At 42.8% G+C, this 23030-nt stretch overlaps 1 protein-coding gene across 3 annotated transcripts in view; it reads right to left on the bottom strand.

Moving 5' to 3' along the window:
* Nucleotides 1-23030, bottom strand: part of gfra1a (gdnf family receptor alpha 1a) — a 122873-nt gene that overhangs the window by 16631 nt on the left and 83212 nt on the right. For all 3 annotated transcript variants that reach the window (XM_085799385.1, XM_085799382.1, XM_085799384.1), the window contains 4 exons: nt 12687-12865; nt 11444-11616; nt 7712-7821; nt 5825-5959 (listed from right to left, as the gene is read on the bottom strand). In XM_085799385.1, coding sequence (XP_085655511.1) covers nt 5825-5959; nt 7712-7821; nt 11444-11616; nt 12687-12865 — 597 coding nt within the window. The remainder of the gene's footprint in view (nt 1-5824; nt 5960-7711; nt 7822-11443; nt 11617-12686; nt 12866-23030) is intronic.

Consider the following 23030-nt stretch of genomic DNA (forward strand, 5'->3'; position numbering starts at 1 on the left):
CTGCAACAAATCACAAGTGTATGAGCTGGAGACGTGAAAAATCTAACGTTAACCGGCAGGATGTGGCGTTGATTGTTGATCTGCTGAAACTTCCTACAGGAACTAGTTGTAGTCAAGACCACCTAACCCAAGACCATTTTCAAGACCATTACTGTATTCAGTGCCAGTAAATCTATATCATATTAATGGAAACAAAGTTTGTATTGAACAGAAGAACGCAGCACAGAGCCTGCTGAAGTCTCCTCCCACTGTTCACACTGGTGCAACCAAGTTTTTCAGATGGTTACACAAGCATATACATACTAGCCTGACAAGACAGACTATATCATTAACATGTCTAGTCTGGCAACGACCGGTAGACCTCGGCTCAACCCAGGGGGCGGGATGAAGGCTGTCTTTCAAACTAGGGTAGCGCTACGACCAATCAGAGCAAAGAGCAGGATGTCGTTAGCCTGACAAGCCAATTAAAATGTATGTCGTCATCGCGTTAAGCCTGCCTAACGACTCTCTAAACAGATAGAGCGCTGTGATTGGTGAACACAAACGGTGTTCGAGACTCAAAAAGTTCCTATGGCTCGTTTCTAGACCCACATACGGAGCAAATATATTTGCTGCCGCTAGGGTGCGTCTAGATTTCTAGGCTATATACATACAACAGTTTTAATTATCTTAAAGTTATTGAATTAACTTACATAAAACAAAGTGAGAAAGTGAAAGAGAGACATTTGCAATTAAAAAAAAGATGTCACTATAGCTGTGGTCTTGACTGGTTTTGAAAAAGAATCCCGAGTCCAGCTCCAGCGAGACCGAGACAAGACCAAGACCTTGAAAATACGCCTCGAGTACTACATCACAGAAACAACTGCAAACCCCCCCAAAACATGGAGATAACCAAAGTCTCATCCTCTTTTAAAATCCTTAAAGGGATAGTTCACCCAAAATTGAAATTTCACTCATTATCTACTCACCCTCATGTGGACTAAGGGCTGGGAGAAGTTTCAGAGTCCTCCGTGGCTTCTCTGAGTTACAGGGGGTCTCGGCGTAGCAGTGCATGTCCATATGACGGTTGCAAATGGATACCAACTGTCTTCGTAACAAAAAGACACACCAAAAAACATCCAAATACCTCCATGCTGCTCATATATGATGTCCGTCTTGTACTGAAGCCCTGAAATGCGAAATTGTCCTGAAAAAAATTAAATAAGTCTATTTTTCAAGCTTGTTTTGTAGAGGAAGCTTCTCGAAGCTCCTCTTCCCAGTTCGTCCAAATTTGACGAATTTCGGGGCTTCAATACAAGACGGACATTACATACGAGCAGCATGGAGGTATTTGGATGTTTTTTGGTGTGTCTTTTTGTTACGAAGACAGTTGGTATCCATTTGCAACCGTTATATGGACATGCACTGCTATGCGAGACCCCCTGTAACTCAGAGAAGCCACGGATAACTCTGAAACTTCTCCCAGCCCTTAGTCGAGATGAGTGTGAGTAGATAATGAGTGAAATTTCAATTTTGGGTGAACTATCCCTTTAAAACCAGTCTCATTATAACTGCATACCAGACACACAGCGACATGCAGCACTAACCCAAACATTAATTTAACCTTCACCGATGCAAACAGCATGGTGCCTTTGAACCAAGCATGATATCATCTTCCCGCTGCAGCAGGTATTAGTGTTAGCAGAGCGAGTCGGGCCTTTCACAGATGTCTACATTACCACTTTATCTCACTTTACATGTACACGGTTTGCTGTAACACTAGAATTACAACCGACGATCGTACCGGACGGCGTGACCTTTGAATATTCAGGAGGACGCAGTCGGGACACAGAGACAGCGACATGTTGGAAAAGACTTTGAATATATTAAAGCACCAGTGTCTTCTGGAGAATATTACAGGGATAAACTGTCGACAATTATCCAGTGAAAACTTTTGGTTGAAGCTGACACATGACACAGCTGCAGATGATGGGAGAAGGGTCCAGACTGAGCCAGACTTGTTAGGAGCCACGATACGCCGCCGATACATTTATGTGCCTGTCTGCGGCCGACCATCCACCCAGCGAATTCTCTGAACAATAAAATATCTAAAACAGCAGAACAAGAACGTAAAGTGCTCTCTCTTTCTCTTTCCCTCGTTTTCTCTATTATTTTCATTCTCTCTTGTAGTTCCTCTCTAGTCATGACCCTGTAGCCGGCATGTGTCAGGATCTTCAGAGTTGTCAGTTCCAGTTACTGCTGAGCAAGCTTAATGAGAGCAGAAAGAAGGGGAGGGGAGGGGACCGGAGGGGAGGGGTGGGCATGAAAGGAGGGAGATGGGAGACAGTGAGAGAGAGAGAGAGATGGGATGGGATGAGCAGAAAGAAAGAAGTGAGGTGAAGCATAAGCAGGAGGAGAGGGAGCAGGAGAAGGAGTCATAATGGTGACATAAGGCGGCGGAAAGTGAGCGGAGAGCGGAGTTGAGGCTAATTACGAAAAGTCAGACGAGGCACATTCCCCCCGCTTTGCCCTTCGCTCGGCTCCCCGCAGCGAGTAAAAGCAAATACTACACATAGAGACAGAAAACTTGCTTTATCTCACATTAACCCTCTTTGATCTCGCAAGTCTCACATTGACACACACACACAACTAAAATCATGCAAACTCATCTCACACTGTGAAACGCACACACACACTGCTGCCTTTATTATCTACGGCAGACCGAGCTCGTAACCCTGACCTGTAAAGTGAAAACAAAGAAGAGAAAACAAGTGGAGGGAGGGAAACAGAAACATGATGATAATAATAAGAAGAAGAGGAGACAAATGAGAGAGTGAAAGAGAGAAGAGTTGGTGAAAATGAGGCTGCGTCGTGTTGGTGTTTTCTCATCTGAAAACTGTCATTCTGACAAAAGGAAAATCAAACTCCCACTCAGCTCATGTTGTTGAGCTCATCCACCAGCAGCAGCAGCAGCAACTAACTACAAGCTGCTCATTATGTTCAATGCACACCACTTTCTACGACACGCACCTACTTAGCCGCACATTGACCGACCGACCGACTGCTTCCTACAGGTGTTAAGCAATTGATCGGTTCATTGACGCAACGCTCCGTTCATTAGCGAGGTGACTTGTGGTCAATGAGTGGTAATCTACACAAATGCACGATGTGGTGGTGGTGGTGGTGGTAAACCGATGAGCAAAGAAACACAACAAATTATCTTGGAGGGTGTTTTCAGGTCACAACAGCAGCTTCCTGTGTCGGATGGTCAGCTTCAGCCTCAACACAAACTCCTCACACAAAACAACACCTACAGTAGTGTGAGTCGATTATTAGGACCAAATTGCAAGACGACAGCTTCTAGATTATTTAACTGAATCTGAATCCACAATAAAAACTAATAATTGAATCATAACAAACTGGATTTACTGATTTGCCCATGTTGTTAAAGGGATAGTTCAACATTTTGGCAAACTGGCCCATTGTCATAGCAATAGGTTCGTTACCTTTGACTGTCGGTGCAAGATATTTTTAGAAAGGCGGAGCAGAGCCGCGAGCTGCTCAGAGCTACGCTACGGAAGCTCATGGGATTTCTTGGTTTCCCTCATCAAACTCATCAAATACACAACCCAACAACTCCAAAACGCTCTGGTGGACAAGTTGTGAGCTGCACATTCACCACGCTATGAGATAATAACACAACGTTACAAGACAGAGATGTTTTAGAGGTAAATACAGAGACTGCTTGCCGAAAAACTGCCCTCGACAGGATCAGTCTGCATGAATTTACCTTGAAAACAACTCTGTATCGATGAGTTTGATGAGAGAAACCAAGAAATCCCATGAGCCTCCGTAGCGTAGCTCTGAGCAGCTCGCGGCTCTGCTCCGCCGTTCTAAAAATAGCTTGCACCAACAATTAAAGGTAACAAACCTACTGTACTTCTAAAACTATAGTGATTATGGCAATGGGCCAATTTGCCAAAATGTTGAACTATCCCTTTAATATGAAATGATGGTGCCGTCGTTAAAAGTGAAGTGCGAAGTCGAGTGCTTGACGGTAAACAGACAGACAGGCTCCTCCATTTATCAATAGGATGAGATGAATCAGGGTTTAACTGGGAGAATCCACTTCCTCTGACATGAGGTTGTTTTTCTCACCGCTTCACTGCTCTAACTGAACTGAATATTTTGTCTCACACATGATCTTCGACTCACAAAAGACACAATTTGTGCAGAAACAACATTCAAATTTGGTTGAGTTACAAATTGAATGAACAGTTGATGTCATTTCAATTAATTAAAACGCCAATTAAGCACTGACTAAAAAGACATCTGCTGCTCCCCCAGATGTTCACACTCATGTCAGTTGTTATTGCTGATAAAAGATAAGAGATTGAAGTTTCAATAAGAGATAAGAATCTCAGTTTTATCAACATATGGAAATGACACCAATCACAATCACACAACAGTCTGAAACAACAGATACTACATGAGGCTGTGATCTTAATCAATTAGCAATTTCCTGCTCATTTGAGAACGTGCATGTATGAGGGGTTTACAGGCGGGTCAGTGGGTTTATACACCGAGTCTCGTTTGGTGGTCGTCTGCGTCTCGGCGACTGTTCTTTAAAGGTATAATATGTAGGAATCCCCCCATCTAGCGGTGCGGTTGCATATTGGAACGTATTCTTGATGTTGCATTCACGTGAAATCGGGCAGACGTCAGACAGACAACAGACGCTGCATGTAACAGGATAAACAAGCGTCTATGTAAACAAGTGGTCCGCCAGCACGAGGCAAAACAATACAGGCGTGACAATATGTTGTCATGGTGATGTCGTATCGTTTACCTGACCCACGTTTTACCGTCTTTCTCTCGTGGAGTAAAATGACATCCGGTTGGTTTGCCGACGGCCGTCTGCCTGACTGCAACATGGCTGCCTCGGTTCGGTGCTTATGTATTTGTAACGACTTGTAAAAACTCATTCTAAGGTACCAGAAAGCTTTCATTTGTATGCGGGTGTGATTCCACTTCAGTGAAATACGTATTTATGAAAGTAATATTTGATTTTCGCTAATAAAAAGCCAAATAAATTACATACTAGGGCTTTACTGTAACACGAGCCGAGCTCAGGTGATCACAAACATTCATCCAGCTTAGGTGTCCTTCAGCAAGTAACACACCGCCTGTACAGTGTGTGTGTGTGTGTGTGTGTGTGTGTGTGTGTGTGTGACCCTGTGTTCTGACCTCCATACAAGAATCAATGAAGAATCACATTACACTTAAACCGTCCTGTGGAGGAATCGGACTGCAGAGCGCCGGCTGACACAGGGAGCAACAATTAGCTCTGATTACACAGAAACAACACAATCAATGTGGCTCTGATCACCACGGCTCTGTAGGAATACCCTGCAACATATTCATCTTAGCTGGAAATATGTGAGTGTGTGTGGGATACAGAGAGAGACATATGAGAGTGTGTTTGAGGGGGGTTGTTAATTAAAGCCGTTGTGTAAGAGGGTCGGATGAAAAAAAGCTGCTTCTTCTTCCTGCTACAGCTTTTTAGCCACGCACACGAAGTTCACACGCTGTGGTGCAGTCAGTGTGTGACTGGTTGGTTTCTCTATAATGCAGAGGGATAACAAAGCAAAGCAAAGCATGGCAATGGGATATATTCGGTGGGAAGGAAGGGGAGACCGAGACAAGGAGAGACAAGGAAAGAAAAGAGAGGATAAAAGTGTAAAAAAGGGTGAGCGCGCTGAGCAGAGAGGAGGATAGAAATAGAAAGTAACAGAACTAAGGATAGGAAACAGTGGTGAACCGCCGGTCAGAGGTTGTAACTCACGCAGGCAGGTGTTCTCGGTGAAAAACTCGGTGAACTTGTCACACTCGTCCTTGTTGTTGCCGCTGTTGCTGCAGTCGCAGTAGGGAGACACGCTGATCTTGGGCGAGCGCAGGTAGTTTGGCGTCATCACCGTACCTGCAGCAGCAGAAAGAGGAGGAGGAGGGAAACACAGCTCTTTATTCAGTCACTCAGTCATTCATCTGTCTTTGTCTGGGTAAGAAATGCGATCCACAAACAAGGATGCTCGGTGAATTGTTATCGTCAAGAGCCTCAATATTGCTGCTGAGTGTTGAGGAGAAAAAAAGAATATTTAAACCCTTTAAGATTCAGTTATCATCCTCCTTCTGTGTTAAATGATAAATGCCGTAATAACAAAGTTAAATCATTGCTGCATTTATTTCTTCTTCCTCTCCTCCTATCCTCCTCCACACACACACACACACACACACACACACACACAAATGGTGTAGTGTGGTGGAGTTTCTGCAGAGGAGCCGGGGTGAAGAATAGGCTTTCTCTCTGCGAGGGAAAGCAAATAGCTTCAGTCAGTGATTTCTCACTCCCCCAATGGATTGTTCCCTTGTGCTGGCGGCGCTCCAGAACAGGCCTTTTTGTTTTGCAGTAGGCACGATGAATTGGCGCCGTGTGGACAGTGTGTGCCTGTGTGTGTGTGTGTGTCTGTGTGTGTGTGGTCTGGCTTTTTGCAACTTTTGAGGACAAATTCTTGACAGCTCATCGTTGTGGTGGTGGTGAGGACGTAACGGCTGCTGGTGGTGCTGGTGGTGGTGGTGCTGCTGCTCACAAAAGGAGTTACACGGAACCAAAATGTCACTCGGGGTCTGGGTTTCATTGTTTTGCTCATCATTTCAATCAACTGCAACACTGTAGTAGTCGCCATGTTAACCGCTGAGTCAGACAGACTATCAGACCGGGCCGGGAACAAACCTCCATGTCAGACAAACTTGTTTCGAGAAGAAAAAAATAAGACAAATTTGATTGAAACAGTTTGTTGTTGTAAAGACAGACACAGTTTACACCTCCTGCTACAGCTCTGACCCACTGCTCTTGCCGTAGTTGTGCACATACAAACACTGGCGTGCAGGGAGCACAAGAAGTATGTAACAGCTGAGTTGCATTTTGGCTTTTGGTGAAGTTATTTATAGAATTAACTGTTGTTTTTTTATTTTTAGGTGTTCAGAAATGGCCGTTTGTCCTGTTTGTTGCGCCTCCTTCCACGAGTTTCCACGAGTTTACCCGAGTAAGGATATATTCAATTCAATTCAATTCAATTCAATTCAATTCAATTCAATTCAATTCAATTCAATTCAATTCAATGTTTGGGGCGGGACCAAGCTCGGTCTGTGTATGTATGTGTGTGTGTCCGAGTGTGTTTAGCTAACGTAGCTAACTGTTAGCTCGTAGGCTTGCTACGTTATAACTTGCTAACTTAGCTAGCGAGGCTAAGTGATGGAAAGGGACAGAGGAGAGTTTGTGTCTGTGGTGGTGGACGAGTCTCCTCGCTTTTCTCAGATGTTTAATTGACGGATGACGGATCCAATATCACTGGCTGATGAATCGTGAGCAATGTGAAGCATAATTTGTGCGCCTGCATTATCCAATGCAAAAAAAACTACCCCACTTTCACCCCGGATTTACTCAAAAATTGAATTTTGCACAAAGTTTGGGCTCCATCGTCTGATAGATGAGTTATTACACTAATTTTAAGACCCATAGTGGGATCAAAATCAATTTTCTTTTCTGAATACCTTTAAATGTAATCTAATCGGCAGCAACTGAGCAAAACAATGTAAATAAGTTTTATAAATGGACAATCAACCCTGTGTTAAATGTCTGACCAGCAACGACTGAGTGTCCATGTGAACTCACCAATCAGACCCGAGTACGCCAGGAGGCAGTCTGCGTAGTTCTCCTTCAGACAGCCCGACAGCGAGCGAGGCTCTGACTGGCAGTTGACGAAGAAGTCGGCCAGTCGTGACCTGCAACACACACACACACACAGATCCAAAAATGATTTCAGAGCCAAACACGATTACATCTCCGACGGACTCTCGATGAGGAACTCAGATGGCCAGTGTGACCAGAATATGCGCCGGCGAAAATGCCCCGGTCCAAATGAGCGCACGCTGGAAGTCATTTCTCTCAATGCAATTAGCCTCTCTCTTAATGGCGGCCTTCAGCAGAGTAAGATGACCCGCTTATGTTACGTATGCTGCGGCTGTTTTATATCCTGGACTGAATGAGGGCGGCTAAAGGCAATTCTCCACCACCAGGTCTGCTCCGTTTCATTTGCTGCCCTCACAAACGTTTTGTTTACACTTTTTGCCACAGGAGCAGCCGCATGTGAAATTGAAATGGAGTTTGGATTCCAAAAGAAACTCGACCATTTGAAGTGAGATTGAGTGTGATACCCCGGCACTTTGACACACCGGGAAACGCTGTTAATGTCACCTCTGGACTTCAAAATCTTCACGGAAAAACAATCCTGATTTAGTTTTTTCCTGTTCTTTTTTTTTGGGGTGGTTTTGGACATCTTTCCACTGTAAATACTGAAAACACTGCTGAGGTATTTTCCAGCAGGGCAGGAACACGATCGGTCAGAAGATCATAGGTTGTGCACAAACCCCCTAGTTCAGCCATAATATCAAAATCATGTGTTTGACTGTGAGACAAAGCGCACTTGAAATGTCACTGTAATTTCTTGTTCCAGAGTAAAATTGTGAGTTTGGCAGAACAGTAAAGAAGCAGCACAAAGCGGATTCATGAAAAAAAAAAGGCAAAATCCAGTTTTCTCACTAAACAAATAAGGCACATTATTTCAGATTAACATGTCTCCAAATCTATTATCTAATTATCTAATTATTTACAGCCTGTGTGATGATCTGGCAGCGTGTTGGATGCTACCGCAGTGAAATGTTATCAAATAACACCAGAGTGGCACAACGAAATGGGAATTATAACAATAAATACATAAAAATAAGGAATTTTCCGGCACATGAACACATCGCTCTGCTTTGCACAAAGTCTGGTTTAACTCCACACACACACACACACACACACACACACACACACACACACACACACACACACACACACACACACTGAAGCAGAGCAGGTTTCTGTGTTTATCTGGATGAGACAGTTACAACCTGGTTGCTGCAGGAAACAGTTTCAAAAATGTACAAAAACACACACACAAACACGCACACACTCACTCACTCTCAATATGCACTGACAGTGTGAGCTATCTAATCACACCAATCTGGTGCAGAACCGTGCGTTGTGAGAGTTGTCAGCAGCAGCAGCAGCAGCAGCAGCAGCAGCAGCAGCAGCCAGTATACTGCACCTGACATATGGTGAGGGAGCTGCTGGAAATGCATGGCTTTAATCTATCTGCGCTAACTGACAAATGGACTGGGAGGAAGCGGAGGCGCTGCAGTGAGACCTGTTGTTGAGCTCTGAGCATATGTCTGACGGATAGAGAACCAGCCACGGAAAAAACAGAGGAATAAAAAAAAAATAAAAAAACAGAGACAGAGATGGAAGGACGGGCAGAAACTTGTAGCTTTGTGGATTTACGGTTGTCATGCAGCCTGCTGTTAAGTAGAGACAGAGAGAGGGAGGGATGGAGACCTGAGGCCACAGGCCAAATGGAGCTCATTTATGATGCCTAATGCTTCCATTTAATCCCAGAGAGCCTCAGCACTGCTGGCTGGAGGCACCGGGAGACTGCAGAAACACACACACACACACACACACACTCACAGTGAGGGTGATGTCAGATGTCCATCACTGAATTACTTCTTTCCAACTCTGCAGCTTTACTACACTGTGTATTTATGTGTGTGTGAGACTCCAGACTTGAAGGTCTTTCCTGCTGCTGTTAGTGACTGTAACATCTACACAGTGTAAGCAGGTGTCCATGGGACATGTTAATGCACATGTGCACCTCATATTATGATACAGTTTCAGGGTTACAACTTTGTTTAGACTCTGTGAAGTTAAAGGAGACATATTCTGCCCCTTTTCCATAAATTAAAATAGTTCCCAGGTGTCTTAAAGACATGTCTGTGACATGCTTTGGTCAAAATCCCCCAAGGATCAAACATCACAGCTCTTTTCATCCTCTCAAAACAGCCCTGTTCACAACGGCCGGTTTCAGTGCCTGTCCCTTTAAATGCAAATTAGCCACTGTTTGCCCCGCCCCTTCTACTGGTCCCAGGTAGGGGTGGTATTATGCTAATTCAAATCCTAGTTACATTACTGGAAGACATCTGAGGGAACAGCTCATAAAACCACATGGATTTTAACCTAGGGAGCCTAAAAATTACAGATTATTTTGCCAATTCTCACATTTCTGGGGCTGGAAGGCAAAACAAACACCCAAATATATGTTAAAGAGCCTTCAAAAAGTGATATTTCCATAATATGTCCCCCTTAAAAGAGTTCTCCAGAGGACTCAGTGTCAGTCCTTGTCAGTGTAATGTCCTCCTCAATGATGAGGGTGATCCAGTGAGATTACAACAGCAGCAGTAACTCGCTCCTCTGTCTCCTAACGAGGTAAACAGTGAGCAGACTGAGCACAGCGGTCGGTTGGACAGTGCATGAAGCTGAGAGACAAGAGACGACTCAGTGGCCCAAGAGTTAACTCTGCACTGACTGGTTCTGGCTGGAGACTGTGTGTTGTTGACACACGCACTAATGTTGGTCCGACTGTTTCCTTTAACATGAACACAGTCAAACACCAGAGCCTCCCCCGACTCTTTACTACTGTCCAATATCAATAAAGTTTATTCATGCAGCTTTCATATTGACTAAACTATTATGACCAACTTTTATTGGGTTTTTATTGAATCGGTTTTATTATTTTCTTCGGTGTCATGGTTTGGTCACATATACGTTTGATCAAATATCTTTGTATCCTTTTTTAAACTCATTTTATTCTTGTCATTTTGTGTTTAAAGAAAATCTGTGTGTTTATTGAGCTATGGAGCACTTTTATCATTGGTTTATCATGTTTTCTGGTTTATTATGTTTGTATGATGAAAAGTTAAGTGTGAATGGACAAGTCACTGCAGGAAAAATCTACCTACAAGTACGAATAAAGTTAACCTGAACCTGAAACTGAACTGGTAGCTAATGCGGGGATGCAGGTACACTGCAAAAACTCAAAATCTTTCCAAGAATATTTGTCCTTTTTCTTGTCAAAATGTCTAATTTCTTGTCAAAGCTAAGACTCATCACTTTCAAACTAATATTCACTTGAAATAAGTAGAAAAATGCCAGTGAAAGCAAGTTTTTTGTGCTTATAGGAAGAAAAACTTGATCCACTATCAGATTTCTCTACTTATTTCAAGTGAAAATATGCTTGAAAGAAGTAAAAAGTGTCTAAAAACAAGCTACTTTTTATGCGATGTTTCTTATTTTAAGTATAATGAGATTGTTTTGACTAGAAATAAGACAAATATTCTTGGTAAGATATTTGAGTTTTTGCAGTGTGTCGACTCGATGCTGTCTCTCTTCCTGGTGACAAATAGAGGCCGTCGATACAGTATAAAATATACATTTTACATCCATACTGAGTGTCTAATGGTTCCCTACCTGCAGATGTAGTTGGTCTTGCAGGAGGCCTGCAGCTCCAGACAGTTGGGTTTCTGCTTCTCCTCGTACGAGCAGACGGGGACGATGGTCTGACGCCTGCGTTCAGAGCACGCCGTCTGGTCGCTGAGCGGACACGAGCAGAACAACATCCCATAGCTGTGCTTGGGAGGAACCTGTTTGATGAGATTCACATTTCACACATCAGATTCATTAAGAAAAGCGAGGAGATCAGAGCAGCGACCTTCACTTTCATTCCTGTTAATGGTATCATGTTGGTATTCGTATCATCTTCGAGGCCACTTGTTGAACTTTTAAACTCTCTGTGGATGTTCTGCTGTTGTGCAGATGTGTTTTTCTTTGTCAATCTTCCCTCTGTTTACTGCAGACGCTCTAATCCTGCTGCTATTTTGAATTTAAAACATCATTTCTTCTAATGTGGAGGATTTTTTCAAGTTCTGTGGATCCCCTCTTGGTTTAGCCCTGATAAACCAGTTGAAACAAAAACCACCAATTACTAAAGTAACTGTTGACAGCAGATGATGATAGATTGTGGTGTTAAAACGTCAACATTTGCTCCCATGTCTATTTCAACATTGCCTCGATAGAATAACAACTTGAGTCATTTGTGATGTTAATGCTGAGCGACAGTGGAGATGGTAACAGAGCTGTAACAACAGATAGTCGGGCTGCAACAGAAGAAATGTCGTCATAGTTTTATCTCCGGCACAAAGAAACTCAAAGCTCAAGGCTGTTCACACACACACACACGACTCTGTTGCAAACGTTACACATCATGCTAAGATTAACAATGCTACACATTCTTTGTAGTTTTGTATTTATTCATATTGTTGCTCACTTGAAGCGGCCCCACTAAAGCTATTCCAGAGGGACATCATAGGAGCTGCCTGCGTTATAATTACAATGTTTCACATCATTTTCTACGACACGGCGCCGACAGTGAAAACAGCTTTTGTGTTTGATGATGACTGAATCAATGTCAAAAGCAAAAGCAAAAAAAGAGCCCGTATGATTATTTATTGTGATTCTGACAAGCCATCTAACTTATCCACTTCAAAATCATTCTTCCCCCTTTTGAAGCAGGTCTTTCTCTGATGGACGCTCAGCTTTTATCAGATATCAGTTGTTTGGAAAACCTCCAGCATGTTGCTTTTATTTATTTTCCCCGTCTCTTTCTTTCTGTCTGTCTTTCTGTTTTGATAAGCTGGTGTCAGATGTGCCTTGCCTTGTCAAAGAACTGCCGCAGGGCCTTGTGACACTTCCTCTTGTTGCAGACTTCGGCGGTGGAGACGCGGCTGGTGCACGGGCTGATGTAGGACGAGCGATACTTCTTGCACGTGTCGTTCAGGTTGCAGGCCTTGGCGGCCGTCAGGCAGTTGTTCTCTCTGGCCAGTGCAGGTTCACCTGAAGGAGGAAGGAGGAGGGAAGAGGCAAAGAAAGAAGAGAAGGAACAGTCAGAATCAAGCAGATTACCATACTCCATGTCGGTGCTCATTAAGTGTCTCGTCATTAAGAAAGGTCAGCGACTGAAGGTGAGCAGGATGTAAGCTATTAGATAAAAAGGCAGAGCGACGGTGAGGAATATTTCATGTGCATCATCAGGAACATTAACAACAACAGGAGGACAGCTGCGGCGCCTGACTTTATTCGAGTGAAGTAGGTCAAACGATAATTGCAAAAACTGCCAGAAATGCCACATCTCACAGCGGCGAAATGGCATCTTTACATAACATCAGCGTTTTAAAGCAGCAATTTATCCTTCAGGTAGAACAGAGGTGCATACTTGTATGATCCTCTGAGATATTATGAAACTGAATCCTCCATCCACATCAGGAGTTAAACTCATGAAAGTTTGTTTTCTAAGTTCTTCTCCTCCCACTTGATCCAGTTTGACGGAGGTCACGCGATCACAACCGAACCGTCTCCGTGAACACTGGAGGAAACTGGTGTTTGGATAAAAGATGTAGCTGAAAGCTCCAGAAAAAAATCCAATTAAATGGAGAGTTGTTTATTCACTGGAATGTGTTCACGACTTCTTGTTGAGCGATGAACAAACAAACAGAGACACAGACAGAAAGGCTGATACATGGGGCCATTTCAGGGGGTTTTAGTGGAGATGTTTGTGTAATATAAGACTGAAAAATGTTATAGTGATAAATTTACAACTAATCAAATGAATTATAACGATGAACCGGAGGCTTTTGAAGGCTGCTACAGATCTGGGTGTCTGCAGGAGTCACATACTACCTGCTTACAGATATACTTGTTGATATTTGTGTTTATGTGGAGAATATTATATATAAGATCATTTCTACTCCCAATTAGCGATATACACTGTGTGTGTGTGTGTGTGTGTATATATACAGTATATAAATAAAACAGGCCACATGGCTCTCTCTGTATTTGTGGATGTGCGGACTGATATAATTTTTTGTATTTATGTCTACTGCTGTGTGTGTTCATGTGTGTGCATGTATTTCTGCTAACTAAGAGGACAGGACCCCATTTCTTGCTTGGCCTGCATCAAACACTGGCCCTTGTCCTGATGGCGAACCAGGCCATGTGTACACAACATGCATGTGTGTGTGTGTGGCAACTTCCTGTAGTTATCAAAGTCTCCAGTGCAGTGTCTTGCTCATCTGTCAGTCCGGACTAATTGGCGGTTTTCTCCTCGACCCGCTATTAATTAACGCTTTCATACATTTCTCCCCCTTAATACTTCTCTTCTTTTTTCTTTTTTGGTGGAAACGGAGCAAAAGCAGCATTTTTTTCTCCTCCTAACGAGCACCAATTTAAACATTGGAGGGCGAGCATGAGAAGGAAAAAAGAAAAACATACACACAGAGAAGCAGTGGAGGGGGGTGGTGATGTTAAGTAAGTCAAAGAACTGCTGGTCCGATGAGGAGCTGCGTCGTCCTGAGCAAACAGTGTTAATAAGATTTAACACATCAAGGCAGAGGAGGAGGAGGAGGAGGAGGAGGAGGAGGAGGAGGAGGAGGAGGAGGAGGGAAGTAGAGAAGTGGTATGAGTTGATGGGCCGGTGATGTATTAATTGGCGACAGAGACGATGCTGTTTGTCCTACTAGAGAGGAGGAGATCTGATGAGGATGATGGTGATGAACGCTTTCCAGAAAGAAAGAAAGAAAAAAAAACAAACAAAGACCCCCACGGAGACGCTGCTGCTGCTGCTGCTGCTGCTGCTGCTGCTGCTGCTGCTGTTGGCTCGCTCACTGTCTCGCCTCCCTCTCACCTCCTCCTTCCTTCCAGCTGTCCTCCTTCCCTTCACTTGACCCTCCCTCTCCTCCTCCGTGATGGTGCCGCCTCCTCTGGTCCACTCTTCCCTCTGTCAGTTTACAAGCTCATTTGGCAGCTCACCACCTGAGCATGCGGCTCAGAAGACAGACAGACTCCCTCTGTGCTATATTCAATCTTATGTAACTATGATGATGCACTGTTTTTTTGCAAAGCATATTAATTATGTACAATTATTGTCAGTTTTGTTTGCATAATAAAGTTTTTAATGTTTCTAAATGTCTGATGAGGATTTGGAAAAGTCACAAGTCACAGACCTGTTCCTCTGACCTTTAGCCTCTTCTGCTATATCACTATATTTAAAGCAGGATTTGTACTGTAAATCAGTGGTTTTCAAATTTTTCTTAAAGTTTTACCACTTTTTCGCCTGAATTTTTAAAACTTTTTTCTAATTTTACCACTTTTACCCAGAAATATTACTTTTTTTTTTACTTTCGCTAACATTTTTCCAGAAATTTCACTAAAATGTTTCCAAAAATCTTCACATTTGCCCTTATTTGAACATACATTGACTAAAAAAAGTAACATTATTCAGTCTCTATTTGTGTATTTCTGGAGTTTGTTTCAAAATTTTGACCTGAGGTGAGTACTGCACAGTGACAATGTTTTTCTGCACCTGCAATATTCATCAGTTACCTGCTTTCCTCCTCCTCCTCCTCCTCCCCATTCAAACTTAATCTAAACATAATTTGTCTGAAAAATGTGCTGTAACCTGTCAGGGGAGATTTAGAAGAAACTGCTGAGGCTACGAAGTTAATCCACTTACATTAACATAATAACAACATTTCAACGCCAGACTTTTGTAATGTCAGTAATGACAGCTGCATGGCTGCCTTAATGAGGTTTTGGAGAAGGAGTGTTTGTTTTAGTGCACATGATAGTCTGCAGTACACACACACCAACACACACACATATAAGCCTACACATGCTACAAATCTTAAGTTCATCCAGGTTTTTTTTGTTTTTTTTTCCCTGAGAGAAGGCGCTCAGCGTCAGGAAACTATTTCTGGTGTTAAATCATAATTTAAATGATAATGAGAAGGAATAAGAATAATTTATAACAGCTGACGTACACAGAGTCTGACAGATCAAACAACCTGCGTGACCCAGAGTTGGTTTGTTTCCCACAACACTTCAGCCTCCGCAGCCTCGCACATCAACACAGATGCTTAATAGACTGTAGAAATTAAAAAGCATCACTTCGCCGTCAAAGTTTTTTTCACCCCTCGATCACTGAGAAACCCTCTCCTCCACTCATCTCCTCCTTTAGCTTCCCTTCCTTCCGCCTCCTCTCTCTTCATCTGACATCTTCTTTCAGCTGACTGACTCTCCTCCGTTAACCCTGCCGTCGTCCCCGATGAGTTTCACTCTTTCAGTATCATTTGCCTTATTTGAAAAGAGCTGATCAATAGTGCAGAGTGCATAACCCTTCCTCCTCTCCTCTCCTCTCCTCTCCCTCCCCTCCACTCTCTCTCTCTCTCTGTTCCCTTTGGGGTTAGGTTACGACGTGTAGGAGGCTCACCCTAAACCTTTCATCACACGGAGAGATCCAGATTGAACCGGGTGCAGTTTGTACGTTAAGGAGCCAACATTTAATGGAGGAAGGAGAAAGAGAAAGAGAAAGAGAGAGAGAAAGGGTAGAAAAAGGAGGAATGAGAAGAAGTTGAAAGTCACAGAGACACCGCTCCAGCTTGTGTTGCAGGATTAGTACTGTACGTATCCAGAGCTTTGAAGACTCTTTGAGGTCAAAGCCGTTTGGCGTTTTAAACCATTATGCCTCACTAAGGCTTTTCATATACTTTTCTTTTTCTTTTTTTTTTTATCCTCCCGGTGCCTGAGTGCCTGAGGAACGTGCTCTCTCTCTGCTGTGGCCATACATCGAAGGACTTAAAGGGGTAGTTCACCCAAAATTCAAATTTCACTCATTATCCGCTCACCCTCGTGTCGACTAAGGGCTGGGAGAAGTTTCAGAGTCCTCCGTGCCTCCGCGCAGCAATATTTGTCCATATAATGGTTGCGAACGGAGCTCACTTTTCTTCGTCCAAAAAGACGCACCAAAAACCATCCAAATACCTCCATAGTGCTCGTCTGTAATGTCCCTCTTGTATTGAAGCCCCAACACGAGAAATTGTTCCGAAAAAAATTAAATAAGTATATGTTTTAAGCTTGTTTGTAGCGGAAGCTCCCAGTGTCTCAGTTCACTGCTCTTCCTGGTCCGTTCAAATCTCGTGCGATTTGTTTTCGCTTTCACGGCTCCGGAAATCGCGCAAGATTTCGGCAGAGCAACACTGGGAGCTTCCGCTACAAACAAGCTTAAAATATAGACTTATTTAATTTTTTTTGGAACAATTTCTCATGTTGGGGCTTCAATACAAGAGGGACATTACAGACGAGCACTATGGAGGTATTTGGATGTTTTTTGGTGTGTCTTTTTGGACGAAGAAAAGTGAGCTCCGTTCGCAACAGTCATATGGACATGCAGTGCTGCACGGAGCCCCCCTGTAACTCAGAGAAGGCACAGAGGACTCTGAAACTTCTCCCAGCCCTTAGTCCACATGAGGTAATAGTAGAGTAGATAATGACTGAAATTTGAATTTTTGGGTGAACTACCCCTTTAATGAATGTGAGCAGCAGCCTGTTCTTTTTATATCAGGAGTTTTCCTATGATATGTGCAGTAACTCTCATCAGCAGCTCGACGTGCGTCCTATCAGCAGAGCTCAACAGTAGGGGATTGACAGTCTCCTGCACTCACACAACAAATTGAACTTGTCTTCCACCTGGATGAACACGCCTCTCTCACTGCGCTCACACCGGACGTCTGACAGGAAAAATATGACACACGCAAATCTATCACAAATTTAATACTCTTAATCTGTTTTAGATAACGTCTGAGGTGAGAAACGGGTCGTGCAGACGTTAACTAACACCTGTACTGTAAAACACTTGGTTATTTATTTTTAGTGATGGGGTTTTGTTCTCAGCTTCAAGTTTCAGAGAGTTACATCATCATCTAAACAGTGGAAACTGAACTCGTGATGTACTCCGGCTTTGTAAGGCTTAATATATCTGCTATAGGACAAAACTAGGTCACAACCTGGTGTACTGCTGCTGCTGCTGCTGCTGCTGCTGCTGCTGCTGCTGCTGCTGCTGCTGCTGGACTGTGGTGCATCTGCATTCAGCCGAGTGGAGTCGACTGGTTACAGCCCTGGATCTGTTTGCCCCTCTCTCTTCCACTCTGTATTCATATATACAGTGATTTAACGCTCTTAGTTACATGTTTTTCTGTCTCTGTTGTTTCTGTGTGCATCTTAACTTCTAAAACAAACTCATATTGTAAAAATAGAGACTGTGCTGCTGTGATTAAAACTGATCAGAGACAGGATTAGAGGCTTGTTTAGGTTGGTTGCTGTGTCTGTGGAGGGAAAGCCCAAACATGTGATCATGTGGCCAAAGTAAATGTGTCCACAACTGTTGCTATTTTTGGTCTGAGGCTATGTTTACACAGAAAGGTTCTGAACAGAAAACACAAAAGTGGCGTTGCGTTCTCACTTTTTATTTCACGTTTAGACGTTTAGCGTTTTTGGGGTTGAAATCTGCGTGCATGCGGCGACGCAAAAGTCTGTGGAATTCAATGTTGTATGCTGGTCAGGCGCCTAGGTGGCAGTTTGCCACACAACACACAACACCACCAAGCCTGCACACCTTTGTACAACCCAGAAATTGCAGAAAACGAAAGGCCCATCCGATGAAATATTTTGCCGTTTTCATCCGCGAGTGTTGTCGTGTAAACAGGGCCAGAAAAGTCTGGGAGTCTAGTAACAGGGGTGATAAAGTAAGTTGGTACGACGGTCTGTAAACTCCTGCACTTGGCCGACTGATGGAGAAACTTCATCCCTCAGTCAGTCAGTGACAGACGATTCCTCGCCTCATTCAGAGAATTAACAGACCAGCCAGAGAATTAACAAATCTATAAAGCACCTCCTCCTCCTCCTCCTCCTCCTCATCATCATCATCATGAGAAGCTCTCACAGAAACAAGCAGAGACGCAGCATCCACCCTGAGGACAGCAGAGCATCATCACAAAACAAGGAGAATGTGTGTGTGTGTGTTACTGTGTTTTGAGCTGCAATACACTACGACACATGAAGAAAATTCAGGGGAATTTCAGGGTTGAAACTTTTTCCATCCAGACCCTAATTTCCAGACTTCCCGGTAAAAAAATTCAAATTGTTTGTGATATTTGAGTAAATAGACGTGCATAATATTTTAAAAAAGCATGCAATTTATCATTTGTTTTCATTATTCTGAATGTGTATGCCATTACTGTATGTAACCAAATAATTTCCTGGAGATGGTAGGTACAATAGTGCATATGCAGTACAAAATAATTAACCCAAAAAACTTCAGATGACACCAAACCCAGATAAATATTAAGATAAATATATTTCCATACAATAGTTTCCATTTTCCATACTTTTCCAGACCTGGAAATGTATAAAATCAAATCCCATACTTGCGTAGGAATCCTGAAAGATGAATGTTAACGGCCTTTCTTGAATCATATCTTTGACTTTGTGTGTGTGTTTGTTTTTGTATGTGTGTGTTCTGTTTCAGTCATTTCTCTTCTCCAAAGACAGCGTGGTGGGAGTCCCCATTCTCACACACTCTCTCTCTCTCACACACACACACACACACACACACACACACAAACACTCAATAATGCATACAGTGTACTGTCTGTACCCTACTGCGCCCCTAGTGTCAGCAAATACATCTGCTGAACTCCCCTTGCACTCCTGGCAGATGGCATTGTCTCTCAAAAACACACACACACACACACAGATACAGTGTGCTCTGACAGGGCCCACACAGGGCTGCATGGGGCCGGGGCCATCTGGAGGCCTGGTGGGGGGAACGAGGCCCCCCGAGTGGCTCATGTTTCCGATTCAGCCTCAAATTGATTATCGTGTCGCCTGCTTCCTCCAGCGCTGCTCGCTGCCCCTCCGCCTAATTTCAATTACCACGGGACGCCACGGGGTCGAATCCTGACCTCACCCTGTACTCTGTACCCCCCGTCCCCGCATCTCCCCTCTCTTCTTCCCTCTTTGCTCTCTCTGGACTTTCCTTCCTTCCTTCCTTTCTTCCCCACGAAATCCCTTTTTTTCCTGTTTTGCTCTCTTCTCTGTTGCTCCTCTTTCATGTCTGTATCCATGCAGATCTGGATGTATTCCAATCATTACCTCCCTTCCTCTCACTCTGTCATCATCATCCATCTCTAAACTTCTCTCTGGTGGCTCTCATCTCTCTTGTTTCTTCTTCCTGCGTCTCTCTTCTCCTCCTCCTCCCCTCTGCCATCTGCCCTTTATTTTTTCTTTGGAGAAAATTGGAGTCATTTAATGGTCCTCAGTGGCATTTCAATGCCTGCTCTGAACTCCCACGATCTAAGGAAAAATGACATCGTGCCAGCGCCTGTGAATGGTAAATGATGAAAAGATTGGCCACTCTAAAAGACCTGACAATTTGATAATATTGTGTAATTTCACTAAACATAGTTTCTGTGTTATTCTTTCCTGTGTCCAAGGCTCAGCTTTTTTCCCCCAGAGAGAAAATCTACTTTTGTACCATAATTGACGCTGAGTGCTATAAGACAAACCCCTGAGAGCGCGTGGCGGGTGACAGCAGATCTAACAAGGAGGAGTGTGACTTGTATGGTGGAGTTCATGATGCACAGTTAAAATATTTAACATTCACCGACGCCCTGTGATCTGATGACACTCAAATAGCTCTAAGTATAGATACAGCAGCATCACTGCAACATATTCAATGTAACGTTCAAACTGATGTGGTAGGTCTACGACCTCAAACGTGGACTGTTCTATGAATGCAAATAAAACTGAGCAGAATGCATCCTCATTTTCCCTCCAAAGTGCATCCTTGGTTACTACAGTGACCTATCAATTTGGAAATATAGAAACAGGAAAGCATTAGTTTGGGAGAGGTAGTCAGGTCAAGATAAGAACTGAGGCACATGATCATTTAAAGAGGAACTTTGTACGAGTCCAGTCACTTTTAAGCTGTTTTGCTAACCCTCCTCCTGGCCATGTGCATTTGTTTACGATGAAGCCGGCGATAAATCAATCAATAGAGTGGTAGATAATGTCATATATCACACATGATGTTACAACATGCATATTTGTGTAGTCTTATCCGTCATAAACAGGTTAGGGGGAGTGTTAACTAGTTACAAGTCATTTATTAAACCATCACAGTTACTCCAAAGCTGTTTAATTAAGGTTAAAATGTAGCATAGTTAAGCTACAAATCCTGCATACTGTAGATCATCTTTAAGATCATCCTCTGAGGACTATGAATATTATATTAAATTAAATAATATTATTTATTATTTATAAGTCATCCTCCTCCTAAAGCTTCTAGCATGACAATGAAAATAAAATATAAGTAAAATGCTCTGGTCATTGGGAAGAAAACAGTGTTTCCAACTTGTGCTTGCCCGCCGTCCTGCCTGTTTTCACACTTGCTGTGTCCATGTCATTGATTTGACCATGCTGTTGTCCTTGCCATGAGCCTTGCTATAGCTGCCGTATATGTAATTGTCCTTGTCATAGCCATTTTAAACATAATGTCACAGCATTGTCCCAGCAAGTGTTTGTCATTGTCTTTTTCTTTTTTTCCCCCCACTGGTCCGACAGAACACATTACTGCACATCATCCGGCCAATCGAGGGTCACTTGACAGGTGTGTGCGATTCCACCACTCGGTGTCGGTGTGCACTAGTCCTGCCTGGTGACGAACTGTATTTCTAAACCTCTTTGTTTGTTAAGCGCAATGGGGGGAAAAAAATATGTGCAGGGATTTGTCCTGGTGGTGGTGTGGCTGCTGGGGATTACACAGCAAACATCACACATCACACACTGTGAAAGGGCAGAGTTTGTGACACTCTGCATATTAAGCTAAATAAATGGCTATAGATTAACATTTAGCATTCAACTGTGTTATAATTTATAACACAGTCTAATCTAATCTAAGTATTATAATTTATAATACTACTGTAGGTCTCCGGGCGGCAAACTGCAGCTACACAGAGGATAAGTTAGGCACTGAGGAAACATTAACAGACAATAAATGAATTGATCAATATTAAAAACTAGATTTATATATCTTTCTATAAGCAATTAATCATTAAAGTCCTGTAATAGGCAAAAGAAATATTGACTACAACTTCACAAACATATGCACTGCAAAAACTCAAATATCTTACCAAGAATACTTGTCTTATTTCTAGTCAAAATGTCATTTCTAGTCAAAATAAGACTCATCACATAAAAAGTAGCTTGTTTTTTGACTGTTTTTACTTCTTTAAAGCATATTTTCACTTGAAATAAGTAGAAAAATCTGATAGTGGAGCAAGTTTTTCTTCCTTATTAGAGTACAAGTGAATATTTGTTTGAAACAAGTGGAAATGACCTCAAAACAAGTTAATTTTTAGGTAATGAGTCTTATTTTAAGTGGAAATAGATTAGTTCTGACTATAAATATTCTTGGAAAGATTTTGAGTTCTTGCAGTGTGGAATTAGACGCTTTTTCTACAGATTGACATTCTGTCATAGTAAAATAAAAGATGTGAGAATAGATGTTTTTCTATGAACTGAAAACCTGAAGTTAATTCAGCAGCGAGGTGAGATGCTGTATTACTGTAACTGTACTGTATTTAATGCATAAATACACACAAACCTGCCCCCTTTTTTCCCTCTGTATTCTACACTCATCACTACTGTATAATGTGAATTAATCTGGACTCCAAAAAGCCGACCGTTTTCCTGCTCCTATTTGTTCAGCATGAGCAACATTGGCTTTGTTAGTGATGTTATTTGTCCTGATGTGAAAAAAAAAATGCTGCGATAACATTTGATTTCCCCTCAGATCTTTTATAAATGCTAAACTAAATCTGCCCTGTCCTTGTCCGCACACATCTTGATTATTCATTGTGTAAATTAGTTTCCTTGCACCTCCTCTCCACTTTGAGAAATTACAGCACAGTCAGATTCAATAGAAAAATCTAACATAATAAACGAGGCCTGGGGTCTCTCTCCTTCTTCCTCTTCTCTCCGCGAATCTGCTCTCTCCCTCTTTTCTGTTGATTATCAGTGGTGAGTTACACTGCCGTCCGCTTTAATGGGCTCCACGCTTGAAAGTGCAAGACAAGCAGAAATGGAGAGAGTGGAGAGCAGAGAGAAG

The sequence above is a fragment of the Trachurus japonicus genome, chromosome 15, assembly GCF_045865225.1.
Source record: "Trachurus japonicus isolate A0001 chromosome 15, Traja_1.0".
In the NCBI taxonomy this organism is placed as follows: Eukaryota; Metazoa; Chordata; class Actinopteri; order Carangiformes; family Carangidae; genus Trachurus; species Trachurus japonicus.